The sequence below is a fragment of the Anomaloglossus baeobatrachus genome, chromosome 1 (genome assembly GCF_048569485.1).
Source record: "Anomaloglossus baeobatrachus isolate aAnoBae1 chromosome 1, aAnoBae1.hap1, whole genome shotgun sequence".
Lineage (NCBI taxonomy): Eukaryota > Metazoa > Chordata > Amphibia > Anura > Aromobatidae > Anomaloglossus > Anomaloglossus baeobatrachus.
The window spans coordinates 665,350,712-665,370,068 of NC_134353.1; the positions used below are offsets into that span (position 1 = coordinate 665,350,712).

At 45.6% G+C, this 19,357-nt stretch overlaps 1 protein-coding gene across 1 annotated transcript in view; it reads left to right on the forward strand.

Moving 5' to 3' along the window:
* LHX5 (LIM homeobox 5) overlaps positions 1 to 19,357 on the forward strand; it is a 69,752-nt gene that overhangs the window by 28,213 nt on the left and 22,182 nt on the right. The window contains exon 3 of the mRNA XM_075341704.1: positions 118 to 395. Coding sequence (XP_075197819.1) covers positions 118 to 395 — 278 coding nt within the window. The remainder of the gene's footprint in view (positions 1 to 117; positions 396 to 19,357) is intronic.

A 19,357-nucleotide genomic window follows, 5' to 3' on the forward strand; every position in this document is an offset into this window, starting at 1 on the left:
TTTGTTTTACGATCTAAAGTAACGATATAATGTCTGTGCCTGAATCCATATAGATAGAATATTCTAGTCATCTGTTAACCATACAGGTTGTATAACACTATGTTCTGTGTCTCTTAGTGTCCTCTTGTACAGACAGAAGTTTATCTCCAGATCTTCAAGATCCAGTACAGGATGAAAGTAAAGAGACAGATCATTCCACCTCTTCTGATAAAGAGACTGCCAACAATGAGAATGAGGAGCAGAACTCTGGTACCAAAAGAAGAGGACCTAGGACCACCATTAAAGCAAAGCAACTAGAGACCCTCAAGGCAGCATTTGCCGCCACTCCAAAACCTACAAGACACATTCGAGAACAGTTAGCACAGGAAACAGGGCTTAACATGCGAGTGATTCAGGTAAATAACACTTCCGTGCAATATTATTTCCTTCAAAATCTATATATTTTTTCTCTAGACTATATGTTTATGATGCAATGTATTTATTAATAGTTAAGTTTTTGTATTTGCTCGTGGAATTTGAGTCAAAGCATTAAAATTATTTCAAGCAGAAAGTGAACAATGTCTACTACATTAGGTCCATTGTGATAAAAATTAAGGACAAAAGGTATAAAACAAACTTACCAACTTCTTTTATGTAATTAACAAAGGGTTAAACAGTAAATTTGGGCAATTTAACAGTATGTACCGTATGTTTCGGCCATATTTAGAAAGTAGAAAACGTTAACAAAGTATCCAGCGCCAGTGTTGGAAGGGTCTAAGGTGAAAACATCTCGCTTATTGAAAAGGCAAATAAAAAATGTTAAAACAATTGTAGACTCAGTCTACGCGTTTCGAGCAACAGCTCTTCGATATGATTAATATCACTACACTTGTTTTAACATTTCTTATTTACCTTTTCAATAAATTATGTTTTAACCTTAGACCTTTTCAACGCTGGTGCTGGATATTTTTTCACTTTTTCTACTTGGTATCCAGAAAGTCGGACTGGACATCCTCGCACCACTCCCTAAGGACGGTATCTCTCTGGAGGGTGAGCTGGTGAAGTCTTTCTTGTTTGTTTATTTATTTAAAAAAGTTGTGTAATTATATATCAATACTTAATGATTTCAGAAATCTGTCATCATTTTTTGGCTACCCCAACTCAGACCAGCAGGATGTAGGGGTAGAGACCCTGATTCCAGCAATGTGCATTTCCCAGGCTGCTTACAGCGGTTTTGATAAAATCACTGTTTTATCTGCTGCACGTTTACCAGTTCTCTAAATCCTGAGTTCTGTGTAACCCCACTCCCACCACTGATTGGCAGCTTTCTATATTCACCGTGCATAGGCAGGAAGCTCCCAATCAGTGGTGGGGGCAGGGTTATAAAAAGGTAATTAATATTTAGGACTTCGTGGCAGCGGGTTTACTAGTACTCTTGTGATAATCTCTATTTCATCAAAAGTGCAGCAAGCGGCCAATAAGTGAAACAAAGCTTGGAATCAGGGTCTCGGTGCCACTCTCACCACCAGGGATGAGGTGGCGAGCAGGGATAATGGACCCACTGGACCACAGGGGGAACCCAGGCTTACCCTTTAGTGGGAGTGGCTTAACTAAGCATCCACTGTGAGGCAGAATGCCAGGTGCCATTCCTAAGTCACGGGACCAAAACTGTGGCAGCTGAGGAGTACGAGGTGACAGCAGCACAAGGGACATCAGGCGCAGGTCATCAGGCATGGCAGGCATGGACCACAGCAGGATGGTGCAAGTTCAACAGGCGTGGGCCACAGCAGGATGGTGCAGGCGCAACAGGCATGGACCACAGCAGGGTGGTGCATGTGCAATGGCGTGGACCACAGCAGGATGTTGCAGGTGCAACAGGCGTGGACCGCAGCAGGAAGGTGCAGGCGCAACAGGCAAGGACCACAGCAGGATGGTGCAGGCGCAACAGGCGTGGACCGCAGCAGAATGGTGCAGGCTTAACAGGCATGGACCGCAGCAGAGTGATGCAGGTGCATAAGTGTGGACCACAGCAGGATGGTACAGGTGCGACAGGTGTGGACCGCAGAAGATTTTGCATGCACAACAGGTGTGGACTGCAGCAGGATGGTGAAGGCCAAACAGGCATGGACCGCATCAGGATTGTGCAGGCGCAACAGGTGTTGACCACAGCAGGATGGTGCAGGTGACGCGCCCACGGGGCTACTTATCACTGGGCCAGTGGTATTTGGGGTTGCTGTGAATCGCCTGACCCAGCTCTGCGGCCCCTTCGGTGTCAATAAAGGGTGAAAGGTGACCGGTATGGAGGATGATGGAGGTTTGCTTTGCAGCGCCACCCGTGGTATGCAGCCAATGACTAGCCGCCGCTGCGAGATGTTGCACTCCTCTGGGGCAGATGGTTGCACAGCTCAGATGGTCCAGCTCCCCACAGGTAGAGCTCGGCCCCAGGGAGGACGATGGTGGGGGGCAGCGGCCTTTGGTGCTGGAGCACAGGGTGACGGCAATGACGTGACGATACCAGGACTACGGACAATTTCTTTTTACTCACTGTCCGGTCGTCACCCTTGGAGTGCCGATTTCCGCCGTGATGGGCCCCAGCCAATCCCGGATGATTCAGAAGCCACCACCGGTGTTGTGGAGAGGGAGACCTTCCTTCCTTGCGCTCTGTAGTGTGGATCTCCATGGTGTGAAGCTACTTGGGGACCCCAGTGTCCTTGGGATTAGTTCCCCTCCGGTTCGTAGGCAGCACGAATCAATTGTGGACCGACCGTGGTCTTGACTCCTGACTCTATATGCTGCTGTTCCCCGGGACCTTTGTGGTGGGCAATGGGACATGAAATCCCCCTTCCCTGCAGATTATGATGGCGCAACGTGGAGTGTACGCCACCCTAGGGTTCTGCATCCTGACTGCGCCGGTCCCGAAGGGGCTGTTAGGCTCACCCTTTGGCCACCGTGTTGCTCCTTTGTCTCCCCAGCTCCACCGGTCATCTCCTGCTTCTTCCAGTCTGCCCAGTCCTAACTGAAGGAGCTCTTAAGCACTCCCTTCAGTTGCCGTGGTCCTTTGAGTCCCTGATGTTCTGGCACTCTCTTTAGTCAGTCCCTAGAGAGCTCTTAAGCACTCCTTCGGTCAGTCCCTCTGATGGAGCTCTGAAGCACACCCTTCAATGAACCTGCTTGTCCTGCATCTCAGACTGTTCTGAGGTAAAAGTCTGTGTGTTCTCTAACTTCCCTCATGCTGCCCCCACCTTACTGATGACTCACTAGTGCTGGGGAAGTCCCGTTGCTATGGTGACCACCTCTAGCCCAGTTAAAGTGGCTGGCTGTGTGTTGTGTAAGTGCTGAACACCAGTGGTTAACCTCTTACTTACCCGGGATGAGTACTTCACCTTAAGTGAGATTCAATACCCTGTAGCGACTGAAGTCTCAGGGGTGCTATACAGGCAGAACAGGCGTGGACTTCTGGTTCAAGATACAAAACGGACTTTATTCACAGAACACAGTAGGGCATCAAATACAGATCACACAGACAAGGCTGGAGTCATAGGACATGCCGGTCCATGGATACGCAGGTACCTGAATACGCCGGTCCCAAGGTTAGCTGGACTCAGGCAAGTGATCGGGCTTAAGCAGCAGCGGACTTCAGCAGCACAGTCAGGATGGGTCCAGGGAAACAAACAGGAATCCAGTAGAGCAGTACTGGTTACAAGCAGGACTGGTGTTGGACGCTTGCTGACCAAAGCACATGGACAGGAGCAACACACAGATGCTAGATAGCAAACCTAATGAGATGCTCTGGCTCCTACCAACAGGAGAGGGAGCTTTAAGTAGCTGGTGCGCACTCCTCCCTATAACGGGACAGGAAATGAATGTGCACGCGCCGTGTAGGCCAGGAAACCCCACACAACATGTGTGTGACGCCCTGGACTAGCCAGGTAGTCACAGACAGGCGCTTGCACAAACACCCGTCCCCCTAAAAAGGTAACAGCAGCCAACCTGAAAACCTTGGTCACCCCTCTCGGGTCTTGACATTCACACCAGGGGGCGGAGCCAGGTGATTGGCCACACCCACCGAGGAGTTTGGATAGTCTGAGGCGGGAAAGACAGAAGAAGAGTTGAGTTTTGGAGGTGAAAGAGTTGAGAGGAGTAAACGTCTGACAGGGGTCTGGGTCATAGCCTGGACACCCTTTGGCCAGGAGGCAGACGGTGGTCGCCGCCTGCAGGAGTCGAGAAGATGGCCTGGTGGAACCGTAAGGGACCGGGACAGGGTAGTGGCCCGCCGGTACCGAACCGGGAACCGACTGGAAACCGAAGCACAGAGGGGGGTACTCAGACCCTGAAACGAGGTCCTGAATCTACAGGACTAAGTTAATTCACTGATTGAGGTCTGGACTTTAGGTCCTTTCCCAACCAAGTCCCGACTGAAGACAACAGCCCAACGAGGGGGATAGAAAGCCACCGCTCAGGCAGAGAGATCCCACGGGCCAGCGTCTGTGGGCAAACGGGCTCAACCGACACACACACACGTTGGGTTAGCCACACAAAAGCCTACAGTCCCGATGCAGCATGGACTGTATTACAATCTGCTGCTACACGCCGTCCGGGATAAGTGAATTCAGCCCTCTGAAATGTACTGCGATCTACAAGCCAGAACAGAGGATGGAATCCGAACGCAGTAGCTATCACCAATCGGAACAGAGAGGGCGCGGAACACAACGAAGATGCACGTCTACGTGAGTCGCGAACGAGGTCATTGGGTAAGGTGTCAAGCCCACCGATGCGTGCTGCCCTGCGGGAGCCCGACGACCAAAGAATAAACCAGAACAGTGTGTAACAATCAGCGATATCACAGCAGGGGCCAGGTCACTGCTTAGTGTCACACACAGCGAGATCGCTGATGAGGTCACTGGTACGTCACAAAACCTGTGACTCAGCAGCGATCTTGCTAGCGATCTCGCTATGTGAGAAGTACCCCTTAGCTCTGCTACATCTACATCAGTCAAGATGTATTCTATGAAAACTACACCAAGCAGTCACGTAAGTGATACATCCTTGGAATCAGGCTTTCTTGCTCATTGTTATGCTTCTATCAGATTAGCAGATACCTGCTGCCAGACTGCCAGCGCAGTGAGTTGTCAGCTTAGGCTAAGTTCACACTTGGGTTGTTTTGCATCAGTCACAATCAGTTGCATGACTGATGTAGGATGTGTTGCAGATAGTGGCACAACTGATGTGACTGATGCTGCAAAAAAATGATCCGTTGTTTTTTTTTTACTGTTTTACCGGTGGCCAGCTTTTGTGAACGATCAGCTGATTGCCCGCCGGCCGACTTTTGTGAACGATCATCGCTCATAAAAGCCAGCCGCTGGGCGATCAGATGATCGTTCACAAAAGCTGGCCGCCGGGCGATCAACTGATCATTCACAAAAGCCGGCTGCTGGCCGATCAGCTGATTATTCACAAAAGCCGGCTGATCAGCTAATCGTTCACAAAAGCCGCCGTCGCCGGCCGATCAGCTGATCATTTTGGCCGCTTGAACTGGAACTGAATTTACAGTCGATCATGGTGTTTTAGTGTGCACATGCTCACAGTAAAAAAGCGATCCGCCTCACACAAAAAACGTTACATTCAGCATTGCTCCCGCCTGACGGTCCGTCAGTAAACGACTGATCCATCATACGGCGGATGAAACGCAAGGCCATCAGTCACAATCCTGCACTAATAGATGCCGATGGGGAAAAAACGGATTCCTGCAAAATATTTTGCAGGATACCGTAATTCCTCAAGGCGACGCATTGTGACTGATGCAAAACAACGGAAGTGTGAACTTAACCTGACACCTATTATAGTCTATGAAGAGAAGAGGGATGTGGAGGAGTGTGGAACACTCAGCACAGTAAGACACATGGCTTGTGCTGCAGCTTCAAGCAACTATCATACCTCAGTACAGTGCTGGATTTACAGCCACACAGCTCAGTACTTCTGTATAATGTTTTTTCTCATGCTGCTGTATACTATCTTCCATACTGTTGCTGCTTTGTAATACGTGCTACACAGAGAAGGAAGAGCAGAAATCCTTCTGTTGTTGTGTACTGTGTATAGGAGACATCATAGCAGCTAGTAGTCTCCACTCAATAGCTCAGGGAGGACTGAAAATTATTGAGCCTGACAAAGCGAGAACTAGTGAAACATTCAGGATACAAGTCATATAATGGGCAAAAGTTATGTTATTCTTTATATAAACACAAATTATATTTTATTTTGAAAAGTTACTTGAAATGACAGGTACACTTTAATGTTTAACAATCTTTTACTATAGAGCTGGGTACCACACAACATTAGGTTGGCTGCCAGTGGAGTATGATATGGGCATTTCTCAAAGATTTGCTCAGATTAGCCACTGAAGACAGGGTCACTTTATAATATTAGTGGCCCTAAGTGAAAACTACAGCACATTAAAGCACTAATCCATGAAGTGGTGCATCTAACCTAAATTCCCTGCCCACAGTCTCATACTCAGCCTCCGGCATCTTTATCTGCTATCGTCCCCTCTCCTGTTGGTCTCAGGCAGTTTGTAACATGCCGGATTGCTCTAGTGTTTCATGGAGGGAGCTGGAAGTCTATGTTTAATGCAAGTCTATGAGAGTGTCTTTCTGGCACTCATAGACTTAAACGGGCTTTACACGCTACGATATTTCTAGCAATTGCTAGCGATATCGTATGCAAAAGTACCTGTCCCCGTAGTGCATGCAATATCGTGTGATCGCTGCTGCAGCGAACATTATCGCTAAGCCAGTGTCAAACGCACTTACCTGGTCGACGTCGTCACTGTGGCAGCCGAACAATCCCTCCCTCAAGGGGGAGGTGTGTTCGGCGTCACGGCGACGTCACCGCAACCTCACTAAGCGGCCGGCCAATCAAAGCGGAGGGGCGGAGATGAGCGGGATGAACATCCTGCCCACCTCCTTCCTTCCTCATTGTGGGCGGGACGCAGGTAGGGTGAGGTTCCCCGCTCCTGCGGTGTCACACACAGCGATGTGTGCTGCCGCAGGAACGAGGAAGAACATCTATAAACAACCATTAACAATTTTTGGTTTTAGGACGACCTCTCCATGGTGAACGAGTTTCACTACTTTGGAGGACGTTTAAGGTCGCTGGTAAGTGTTACACGCTGCGATACCGTTAATGACGCCGGATGTGCGTCACTAACGACGTGACCCCGACGATAAAACATTAACGATATCGTAGCGGGTAAAGCCCCCTTTACATGGAGAGCTGGTCACATTAACTTCTGGTCAGTCAGAAGTTTCAGTCACAAGATGGCGCCCTGGGACTGGTGTCTTTAAAAGGTGAAAACGCCAGAGTGCGAGTATAAGACCAGGCAAAGGGACCTTAGATCTAAAGCACTATTTCACCACTGAAAAAAAAATGCTAGAGTAGTGCTTTAAAGCAGAAAAACCCAGAGGATGGCCTTCACTACAAATTAACATTAATGTTGTCTACCTTTAGGACATTTTTAAAATTTGCATAGTTTATTATATAGGCTACTTGATCAAAGGAAATCTTTTAGTTCCTTAGATTTTTACACCAGAGATAAGCATTTTATTGTCCTTTAGGACATTGCAAACACTGGGTTAAACCCTTAAAGGGAATCTGTCAGCAGGTTTTTGCTACTTCATCTAAAGGGGGCTTTACACGCTGCGATATCGGTAACGATATATCGTCGGGGTCACATCGTTAGTGACGCACATCCGGCACCGTTACCGACATCGCAGCGTGCAACACAAATGAGCGACGATCAACGAGCACAAAAACGTGAAAAATCGTTGCTCGTTGACAGGTCGCTCATTTCCTTAATATCGTTGCTGCAGCAGGTACGATGTTGTTTGTCGCTCCTGCGGCACCACACATCGCTGTGTGTGACGCCGCAGGAATGACGAACATCTCCTTACCTGCCTCCACCGGCAATGCGGAAGGAAGGAGGTGGGCGGGATGTTACGTCTCGCTCATCTCCACCCCTCCGCTTCTATTGACCGATCGATTAGTGACGTTGCGGTGACGTCGCTATGACGCCGAACGCACTTCTCCCTTGAGGGAGGGATTGTTTGGCCGTCACAGCGACGTCGCTGCACAGGTATGTGCGTGTGATGCTGCCGTAGCGATAATGTTCGCTACAGCAGCGATCACCACATATCGTGCCACCGACGGGGGCGGGTGCTATCACGCTCGACATTGCTAGCAATCGGCGTGTAAAGCACCCTTAAGGGTACCGTCTCACTAAACGACGTACCAGCGATTCCGACCACGATATGACCTGGTCAGGATCGCTGGTGCGTCGCTACATGGTCGCTGTTGAGCTGTCAATCAGGCAGATCTCACCAGCGACCAGTGACCAGCCACCAGCCAGCAGCGACTCGTGGAAACGATGCTGTGCTTGGTAACCAAGGTAAATATCGGGTAACTAAGCAAAATGCTTTTCTTGGTTACCCGATATTTATCCTGGTTACCAGCGCACACCGCTTAGCGCTGGCTCCCTGCACTCGTAGCTAAGGTACACATCGGGTTACTAAGCCAAGCATAGTTACCCCAATGTGAACTCTGGCTACATGTGCAGGGAGCAGGGAGCCAGCACTGGCGGCCTGAGAGCGGTGTACGCTGGTAACCAAGGTAAATATCGGGTAACCAAGCAAAGCACTTTGCTTGGTTACTTGATGTGTACCTTGCTTACCAGCGTCCGCAGCTTCCAGATGCTGGCTCCCTGCTCCCAGCACATTCAGATCGTTGCTCTCTCACTGTCAAACACAGCGATGTGTGCTTCACAGCGGGAGAGCAACGACCAAAAAATGAACCAGCACTGTGTGTAATGATCAGCGATTTCACAGCAGGGGCCAGGTCGCTGCTTAGTGTCACACACAGCGAGATCGCTAATGAGTTCACTGGTACGTCACAAAAACCGTGACTCAGCAGCGATCTCGCTAGCGATCTCGCTATGTGAGAAGTACCCCTAAGAGCAACATGATGTAGAAAAGGAGATTAAGAATTCAATGTTGTATCACTTAGATTACTGGGTGCAGCTGTTCTGCCACAATCTTAATTTTTTTTAATAATTTTTAGATTTTAGCAGATCTGACAGAGTTCTTCTGCCCACACCAGGCTCTTTGTAGAGATGATGGTACATTGGCAGTGAGGTATCTGAGGAGGAGACTGCCATGCACATGAGTTTCTAGTCTTGTAATTAGCAAAAAAAATGTGAAGAGTGGATGTTTAAAAACCGCGCCAAGGACCACTCATGAGGGAGATAGATTTAACGTGACTTTATTCCATGTTCAGGTCTACGCGTTTCAGGAGCGTCCGCTCCCTTCCTCAGGACAATACAGGCACAAGCACATCAAAATCAGCGATCAAAGAATGAACCGAAAATTTTATACCTTCCGGTGTGACGTCATGAAGACGCCCACCTGACCCAGAAAAGAAAAAAATCGGCAGGAGTTACATACATCCACTGAAAATACCAGTAACGTGACTTCAATGTAAAAGCCGCTTATCCGTATCAACATATCTATTTAAAATGTATAATAAAAACATCGGACAAATAAACATGAAACACACAAAAAAAGGGAAATATATAATACAGAGTGTTTGTGACAGTGAAAAAATTTTTTTATATATATATGCTAGTGTGTAGAGAATAGACCCAGCACTCAATCAGAATAGAACCCGCAGAGAAACGGAATCAATGAGTTAAAGAATGTGACAGAGAATTAGACCATTGAACCATACCAAACGAGTAGCGGTGTATATAAAAACCCGCTCCCACAACCCACAACTTAAGAAAATAGTGTTATGTGCATAAACTGCAGAAGCAAAAAACTGTACTACTAGAAACAAAGGAGGTCATGAAAAGTTCAGACCGTGGGAAAAAAACTATATGCGCATGCGGAAAAAAGGTTCAAAGCGTGAGAAAACCACAACTGCGCATGCGAGAAAAGAAAAATTAATATAAACCCGTGATAAATTACACGGGAAATATTACAGAATAGGAAAAAAAGGGGGAAATAAAGAAAAAAACTTTTTATATAAAAAACAAAAATATAAAAATATAAAATGTGAAGGAATTAATATCAGATATATACTATTAATATCTAATAAATGATATGTTCATTAAAACACGATTTTAATGAACATATCATTTATTAGATATTAATAGTATATATCTGATATTAATTCCTTCACATTTTATATTTTTATATTTTTGTTTTTTATATAAAAAGTTTTTTTCTTTATTTCCCCCTTTTTTTCCTATTCTGTAATATTTCCCGTGTAATTTATCACGGGTTTATATTAATTTTTCTTTTCTCGCATGCGCAGTTGTGGTTTTCTCACGCTTTGAACTTTCCCGACCTCACCACTCTATCTTGCTTCTTACCTTTTTTCCGCATGCGCATATAGTTTTTTTCCCACGGTCTGAACTTTTCATGACCTCCTTTGTTTCTAGTAGTACAGTTTTTTGCTTCTGCAGTTTATGCACATAACACTATTTTCTTAAGTTGTGGGTTGTGGGAGCGGGTTTTTATATACACCGCTACTCGTTTGGTATGGTTCAATGGTCTAATTCTCTGTCACATTCTTTAACTCATTGATTCCGTTTCTCTGCGGGTTCTATTCTGATTGAGTGCTGGGTCTATTCTCTACACACTAGCATATATATATAAAAAATTTTTTTCACTGTCACAAACACTCTGTATTATATATTTCCCTTTTTTTGTGTGTTTCATGTTTATTTGTCCGATGTTTTTATTATACATTTTAAATAGATATGTTGATACGGATAAGCGGCTTTTACATTGAAGTCACGTTACTGGTATTTTCAGTGGATGTATGTAACTCCTGCCGATTTTTTTCTTTTCTGGGTCAGGTGGGCGTCTTCATGACGTCACACCGGAAGGTATAAAATTTTCGGTTCATTCTTTGATCGCTGATTTTGATGTGCTTGTGCCTGTATTGTCCTGAGGAAGGGAGCGGACGCTCCTGAAACGCGTAGACCTGAACATGGAATAAAGTCACGTTAAATCTATCTCCCTCATGAGTGGTCCTTGGCGCGGTTTTTAAACATCCACTCTTCACATTTTTTTTTGCCGATTACAGGGATGACTGCTGCCTTTGACCTATTTCAGATGCCTGCAGAGTGGTTGTGACTTTCACAACCACACTTGGTGAGTAACCTCTTGTAATCACACCCCAATTGTTTGTCGGGTAAGACCCTATTGCGCTCCTTTTCCACAGTGTTTGCTAGTCTTGTAATTAGTGATGATGTTTGGGTCCGGTGGGTCCGGCCACACTTAAAAAAACGTCCGGTTTGAGTCCCAACTTGAACCCAAACATCTGCCCGGACACCAAACCTCATATAAGTCTATGGGGACTCGAACAGCCTGTAAAATAAAGGGTTAAAGAAGCAGCCATACACTTACTAAGCTTCTCGCGTGGCAGTAACGCTACTTCCGGTTCCACTCATCAGTGCTTATACATATTCACTGCTTTCCCCAACCACCGGCGATTCTGATTGGCTGCTGGTAGACTACACCCCAACACCCTCTCTAAGCAGCTTTAGCAGCATTTTGGATGCAGCCTGTTTCATCTGTGCCCAAAATGCTGCATTGTACAGTACAAGCACAGTGGTTTGGATTTCTAGAAATCTCATGCCCACTGTACGTGTACGGCCCAAAGAGAAAACAGATCTCCGGTGCGGCTTTTCAAGCCGCAAGCATGTCAATTCTTTGCCATGGAGTCACAAGTGTTCTTCGCAGGGAGAACACAACGAAAGATTGCAGCGCCTCAAACACTGATTGTGGGCTCGAGCAGCTGTGGTCTCCTGCAGAGGAGACTCGTGGACCCGCAGGTCACCACCCGCCGCATCCAGGATTCAGCGGATACTGATCGTGGGCCTATACCCTTACAGCACATGTGATTGGCGACAATCACAGGTGCTGTTTGCAGTGTATTGTGCAGTGTAAAATTAATAAATTTAAAAAAATTGCATAGGGTCCCCCCTGTATACAGATACCAGCACAGATAAAGCCATGCCTACATGCTGCTGCCCCCAGGTGTGGGCTTATCTTGGCTTTGTATCAAAATAAGAGGAACCGCATGCACCTTTTTTTAAAAAAAAATATTTAAATAAATAAATAAATTTAAAAAAACAACTTGCAATCCCCCTCATTTTGATACCCAGTCAAGATAAAGCTGACAGCTGGGAGCTGGTATTCTCAGCTTGAGGAGGCCCAATTATTGGGACCCGCCCAGGTTAAGACTAGCATTCTGCAGCTGCCCCAGAATTGTCCCATCCATTAGACGTGACAATCCCTGCGCCGGCTCTTACGATTGCTCTGGTGTGGTGGCAATCAGGGTAATAGGGGTTAATGCCAGCGCACAGCTGTCTCTAAGCCCAGAATTAGTGATGGTTGGAGGTCTATGAAAGCCCCCATCGCTAGTCCTATAAGTCAAAAGAAATAAATGCAAACACTGAGAAAAATCCTTTATTTTAACTTTTTTTTTATTACCACAACATACCCAGGTCCGGCATGAATTCACAAACATGACGTCCCAGGATGATCTCAACACTGCTACATACTGGAGGGGTAGCAGGGCTGACTGATTGAGCCACAGCTGAGAGCTGTGACATCATTAAGTTAGGTGAGTTCACAGGACACCTGCAGGCTTTGAACACTGGTAACACCTCCAGGTGACCCACACCTGTGAGCTCAAATATCTGACCTGAGGTGACTTAGTGAACTCACCTCATTGTGCTCTCACTCTCAGCACTGCTGCATCTGAGAATCTCAGCTCTGCTGCATCTAACAATCTCACCTTTGCTGCATCTGACACTCTCAGCTCTACTACATCTGACACTCTCAGCTTTGCTACATCTGACACTCTCAGCTTTGCTACATCTGAGACTCTCAGCTCTGCTGCATTTAACACACTCAGCTCTACTGTATCTGACACTCTCAGCTCTGCTGCATCTGACACTCTCAGCTCTGCTGCAATGGACACTCTCAGCTCTGCTGCAACTGACACTCAGCTCTGTTGCATCTGTCACTCTCAACTCTACTGCATCTGACACTCTCAGCTGCACTGCATATGACACTGACAGCTCTGTTTCATCTGTCACTTTCTGCTCTGCTGCATTTGACACTCTCAGCTGTCGTGCATTCAACATTCTCACCTCTGCTGCATCTGACACTCTCAGCTCTACTGCATGACACTCTCGGTTCTGCTGCATCTGACACTCTCAGCTCTGCTCCATCTGTCACTCAGTTCTGCTGCATCTGACACTCTCAGCCCTGCTGCATCTGACCCTCTCAGTTCTGCTGCATCTGACACTCTCAACTCTACTGCATCTGACAACCTTAGCTCTGCTGCATCTGACAATGAGGCGAGTTCACTAAGTTCACCTCAGGTCAGGTTATTTGAGTTCACAGGTGTGAGAACACCTGGAGGTGTTGCAAGACTTCAAAGCCTATACCTATGAACTCAACAAAACTCAATGACGTCACAGCTCTCAGCTGTGGCTTAGTCAATCTCTGCCTGGAGTCGCAGCAGAGCTGTCATGTTCTGCCCTGCTCCAGTATGCAGAAGAGTTGGGATCGTCGTGGAATGTTGTGTTTGTGGATTTACGCCAGACCTGGGTATGTTGTGGTGATGAAAAAGAATTAAAATAAAGGATTTTTCTCTCTTTATTTCTTTTGGCCTATAAAAGGATGAGGGGTCTCATACACCTCTATCCATCACTAACTATGGGCTTAGAGAAAGCTGTGCACTATAATTAACCCCTGTTACTTTGATTGCCACCGCACCAGGATAATCGGAAACAGCAGGGTAAAGCACCGGGATTGTTGCATCTAACGGATGCAACACTTCCGGAGCGGATGCAAACTGCTATTTTTAGCCTGGGGGCCCCAATAGCCTTGGGCCTCCCCAGAATGAGAATACCAGCCCCCAGCTGTCAGCTTTATCTTGGCTGGGTATCAAAATCAAGGGTATCGCACATCGTTTTTAACAATATCTATTTAAATAATGAAAAAAAGCTGCATGCGCTTCCTCTTATTTTGATACACAGCTAAGATAAAGAGGTGGCCGTTTGTAGCCATGGGTTTATCTGTACTGGAATCGGTATACAGGGGGACCCTATGCCATTTTTTAATTTGTTTATTTATTTTACACTGCAATATAAGGCTGTAAACAGCGCCTGTGATTGCAGCCAATCACGTGTGCTGTAAGGGTATGTGCCCATGATCAGGACCCGCTGCATCCTGACCTGCGGGGTCACAAGTCTCCTCCACAGGAGGCCATAGGAGACCGCAGGAGTGGGCAGCTGCTTGAGCCCATGATCAGGGTTCGAAGAGCTGCGGTCTCTTGTTGTGTTCTCCCTGCGGAGAACACTTGCGACTCCATAGCAAAGAGTTGACATGCTTGCGACTTGGAAAGCCGCACCACAGATCAGTTTTCTCTCTAGGTCGTACATACACAGTGGGCATGAGATTTCTAGAAATTCCATCCACTGTGCTTGCACTGTACAATGCAGCATTTTAGACACAGCTGAAAGACCCTGCATCCAAAACGCTGCTAACATTGATCATGGGCACGCATCCTTAGAGAGAGTGGGGGCATGGTCTATCAGCAACCAATCTGAGCCGCCAGTGGTCAGAGAGAGCAGTGAATATGTATGAGCACTGATGACCAGACCTGTAAGTAGCATTACCGCCACAAGGAGGCTCGTTAAGTATATTGCCCCTGCTTTAACCCTTTTGGGTTTTTTTATCTTTTTTTATTTTCCAGGTTGGCGAACCTGAACTGTAAAACGGACTTCCCAGAGAAGTCTATGTCCGAGTCCGGGACCCAAACACCTGCTGTTCGGTGCTCATGCTGAACTTTACAGTTCGGATTCGCTCATCACTACTTGTAATAATGAGGGTCTTGCTTCTTAACATAACAAACATAGCAAAAAAAAAAAGGTTGGACTGTGACAAAACAGGCATGCCTTAGCTTTCTATGTTAACCCTTGCAGAATCCTGGCTTCAGCTTACATAGTAAAAACCTGCTGACAGATTCCCTTTAATGACCCATAATGTACGTTTTCATCATAGGTTGATAAGAATTCTATTAAGAGAGAGGGGAGCCAGCACGATCTGAAAATGGCATGCATCATATAAAAGGTGCAAATTCACAGATTTATTCCAACTGTACTGTAATATAAATGAGATTTTTAGCAAATAATTGATCAATTCTTTGAGCCACCCCTGCCAACGTCACGGCAAATCTCAATAGGGGGGTCCTACTCTATATTCTGTATTTCATGTGCCATGCGGCCTCCTAGATAAAGTTAAAAGCAGAACCATAATGGAGCATACATACCTGTAACCTGTATATATAACCGCTTCTATGTTGCAAAAGAGGCAATTGTGGATAGAGGCCAGCCCAGGTCCCAGCATGTGGAGCAAGCTCTACACATACCAGGACTATATCAGAACTGACCCTCCCAGTGCCAGACAGCAACCATTGATAAAGGCGGACCAGATCCAAGTGTGGTGCTTAATTAGCAATGCCTGTGGAAAGGGTGAGGCAACTGAATGTGTACAGCTACCAACAGGAGGAATATATTGCAAACCAAGATCAGGCGTGCATAGCATGGTGGTGACCAGCCACCAGACATTTGTAGCATAACTAGAACCAAACAGAGAGAGAGGGGAGCCAGCACGATCTGAAAATGGCATGCATCATATAAAAGGTGCAAATTCACAGATTTATTCCAACTGTACTGTAATATAAATGAGATTTTTAGCAAATAATTGATCAATTCTTTGAGCCACCCCTGCCAACGTCACGGCAAATCTCAATAGGGGGGTCCTACTCTATATTCTGTATTTCATGTGCCATGCGGCCTCCTAGATAAAGTTAAAAGCAGAACCATAATGGAGCATACATACCTGTAACCTGTATATATAACCGCTTCTATGTTGCAAAAGAGGCAATTGTGGATAGAGGCCAGCCCAGGTCCCAGCATGTGGAGCAAGCTCTACACATACCAGGACTATATCAGAACTGACCCTCCCAGTGCCAGACAGCAACCATTGATAAAGGCGGACCAGATCCAAGTGTGGTGCTTAATTAGCAATGCCTGTGGAAAGGGTGAGGCAACTGAATGTGTACAGCTACCAACAGGAGGAATATATTGCAAACCAAGATCAGGCGTGCATAGCATGGTGGTGACCAGCCACCAGACATTTGTAGCATAACTAGAACCAAACAGAGAGAGAGGGGAGCCAGCACGATCTGAAAATGGCATGCATCATATAAAAGGTGCAAATTCACAGATTTATTCCAACTGTACTGTAATATAAATGAGATTTTTAGCAAATAATTGATCAATTCTTTGAGCCACCCCTGCCAACGTCACGGCAAATCTCAATAGGGGGGTCCTACTCTATATTCTGTATTTCATGTGCCATGCGGCCTCCTAGATAAAGTTAAAAGCAGAACCATAATGGAGCACACATACCTGTAACCTGTATATATAACCGCTTCTATGTTGCAAAAGAGGCAATTGTGGATAGAGGCCAGCCAAGGTCCCAGCATGTGGAGCAAGCTCTACACATACCAGAATTCTATTAAGCAGTCTCACGTGCTGAGACTGTTTCATACCAGACAGATACTGGCTGTTTTGTATAGCCGGTATCTGCCAGTAATTACAGCAACCAGTCTTCTCTGGTCATTTGTGTAATCAGACATCTTAAGGGGGCTTTACACGCAACGATATCGCTAACGATATGTCGTCGGGGTCACGGAATTTGTGACGCACATCCGGCGTCATTAGCGACGTCGTTGTGTGTGACACCTATGAGCGAGTGTTAACGATCAGAAATACTCACCTAATCGTTGATCGTTGACACATTGTTCATTTCCCAAATATCGTTCCTTTTTCTGGATGCAGGTTGTTCGTCGTTCCTGAGGCAGCACACATCGCTAAGTGTGACACCCCGGGAACGACGAGCAACAACGTACCTGCGTCCTCCGGCAACGAGGTGGGCGTGTTGTTAATGTGACTGGTCTCCGCCCCTCCGCTTCTATTGGCGGGCCGCTGTGTGACGTCGCTGTGACGGCGCACAAACCTCCCCCTTAAAAAAGAGGTTGTTCGCCGCCCACAGCGACGTCGCTAGGAAGGTAAGTATGTGTGACGCTTCCAAGTGATATTGTGCGCCACGGGCAGCGATTTGCCCATGACGCACAAACAACTGGGGCGGGTGCTTTCACGAGTGACATCGCTAGCGATGTTGCTGCGTGTAAAGCAGCCTTTAGTCCTCTAAATGTTGTAGTGAAGCCATAGGTTGAGAACCACGGTTTTACTAAATATTGCAATACCGTGACTTTGCAGTATATTATATAAGCGACCGAACAATAAGAAGTCCAAGTCTAAAGGCCCCGTCACAAACAGAGATAAATCTTTGGCAGATCTGTGGTTGCAGTGAAATCAAGGACATATTGTTCCATTTGTACACAGCCACAAACCTGGCATTAATTGTCCACAATTTCACTGCAACCACAGATCTGCCGCAGATTTATCTGTGTGTGACAGGGCCTTTAGGCTATGTGCCCACCGGACTATGTACCCGCGGATATATTTGCAGGTACGTCCGTAGGATTCCAGCAAAATAGCTGTGGTTAACCTGCGGACATTCATGCGACTTACCTGCGGAGGTCCCGGCCTCTATCCTCATAGTGGAGGGCTGGGATTTCCGCAGGTATTTCCGCAGGAATAATTGACATGCAGTTATTTGCGGCTGCAGGACATCCGCAGCATATTCCGCAGCCGCACATACTGCAGCATGGACATAGACACTCCCCATGTCCCATAGGATAACATGGGGAGTGTCTGTACTTGCTGAAACCTGCGGATTTATCTAGAAAATCCAGATAAATCTGCAGGTTTTCCGCAGCAAAATCCGCACGTGCGAGCTCCCTAGGAGACTAACAAATAAAGTAAAAACAAAATAAATAAAACATAATAAAAACTTTAAAAAATTTAAATTCTAATCACCCTCCCATTTCAACAGTAAACTAAAGAAATCAATAAATAAATCAATAAATAAATAAACATAATTGATCCCATTGTGTTCCACAAATTCCAAGCTATCAAAATATAAAATGATTGAAACCATGCATTGAACACCAAAAAGAGAAACAATCAAAACCACAAAATTGCGAAAGGGCGGTTAGTCACCTTACTCCCCCCCCAAAAAAAAACCCCCCAAACAATAAAATGTGATAAAATTTCATATCTATTCTTAAACGGTATCACTAAAATTCTAAAATCTACAACTTAACAAGTAAAAACACAAGCCCTCATATAGCTACATGGACGGGATAGTAAAAAAGTTACGGGTCGTGCAAATTGGGGATAGACACAGCATTTATTTTCACCATTAATATACAGTTTGAAAAATTTGGTGTGAATGAAATAATAATGACCTGGAGAATCCAATTGCCTGGTTATTTTACCCAATGAACATTGGGGGAAAAAACACCAAAACAATGGCAAATTACTTTTTATTTGCAATTTCAACGCACCTGGAATTTTTTAATAAATTATATGGTAAAATTAATGCTGTCTGTCAAACTATGTCTCATCCTGCAAACTAAAACAACATATCATATGACTATGTTGATAGAAAAATAAAAAAGTTGTGGTTGTTGAAGAAAAAAATAAAAATATAAAAAAATGAAAAATTCCTGGGTCTTCAAGTGCATCCTATCAGCAATACGTTTTTTTGCTTCTTCGGCTGAACCATGAACATTCTACAGACTACACTTCAACTCACATAGACAAGGGCAAAATAATAGTCCCTCCTACAATGATTGGCCATTAGCAGTCATAAGTGATAATGAGTCATTCATAGTGGCCATTCATGACATACCGCAGCTTTATTATTGGCGACATCACACAGCGGAAATATTATATGCTGCTAATATTCCCACTGGTGATGAATTTTCCTTAATATATATACCACATGCTTGTGTAAGCCTTAAAAAATTAATTGCCTCAAGGTAATGGTGAACTGTGGCCTATCCCTACGCCAAGAGAAAAGATAATTATACTTCTCTAAATTTCACAGAAAAACTACGGGCGCCATTCATTATTGCATTTGTGCCTGTGTTTTGGTGAGTTTTTACTGTTTTGCACTTTTTTGTGCCATATTCATCTTACTATTTGCTTTTAACAGTCGCTTTCTTATATTTTCTATACAGTTTGTCTGTTTTTTTGTTTTTTTTTTACTGTTTGCCAATATTGGCGTAGTTTAGGATTTCGAGATTTTATTAAATGAAATTGGCA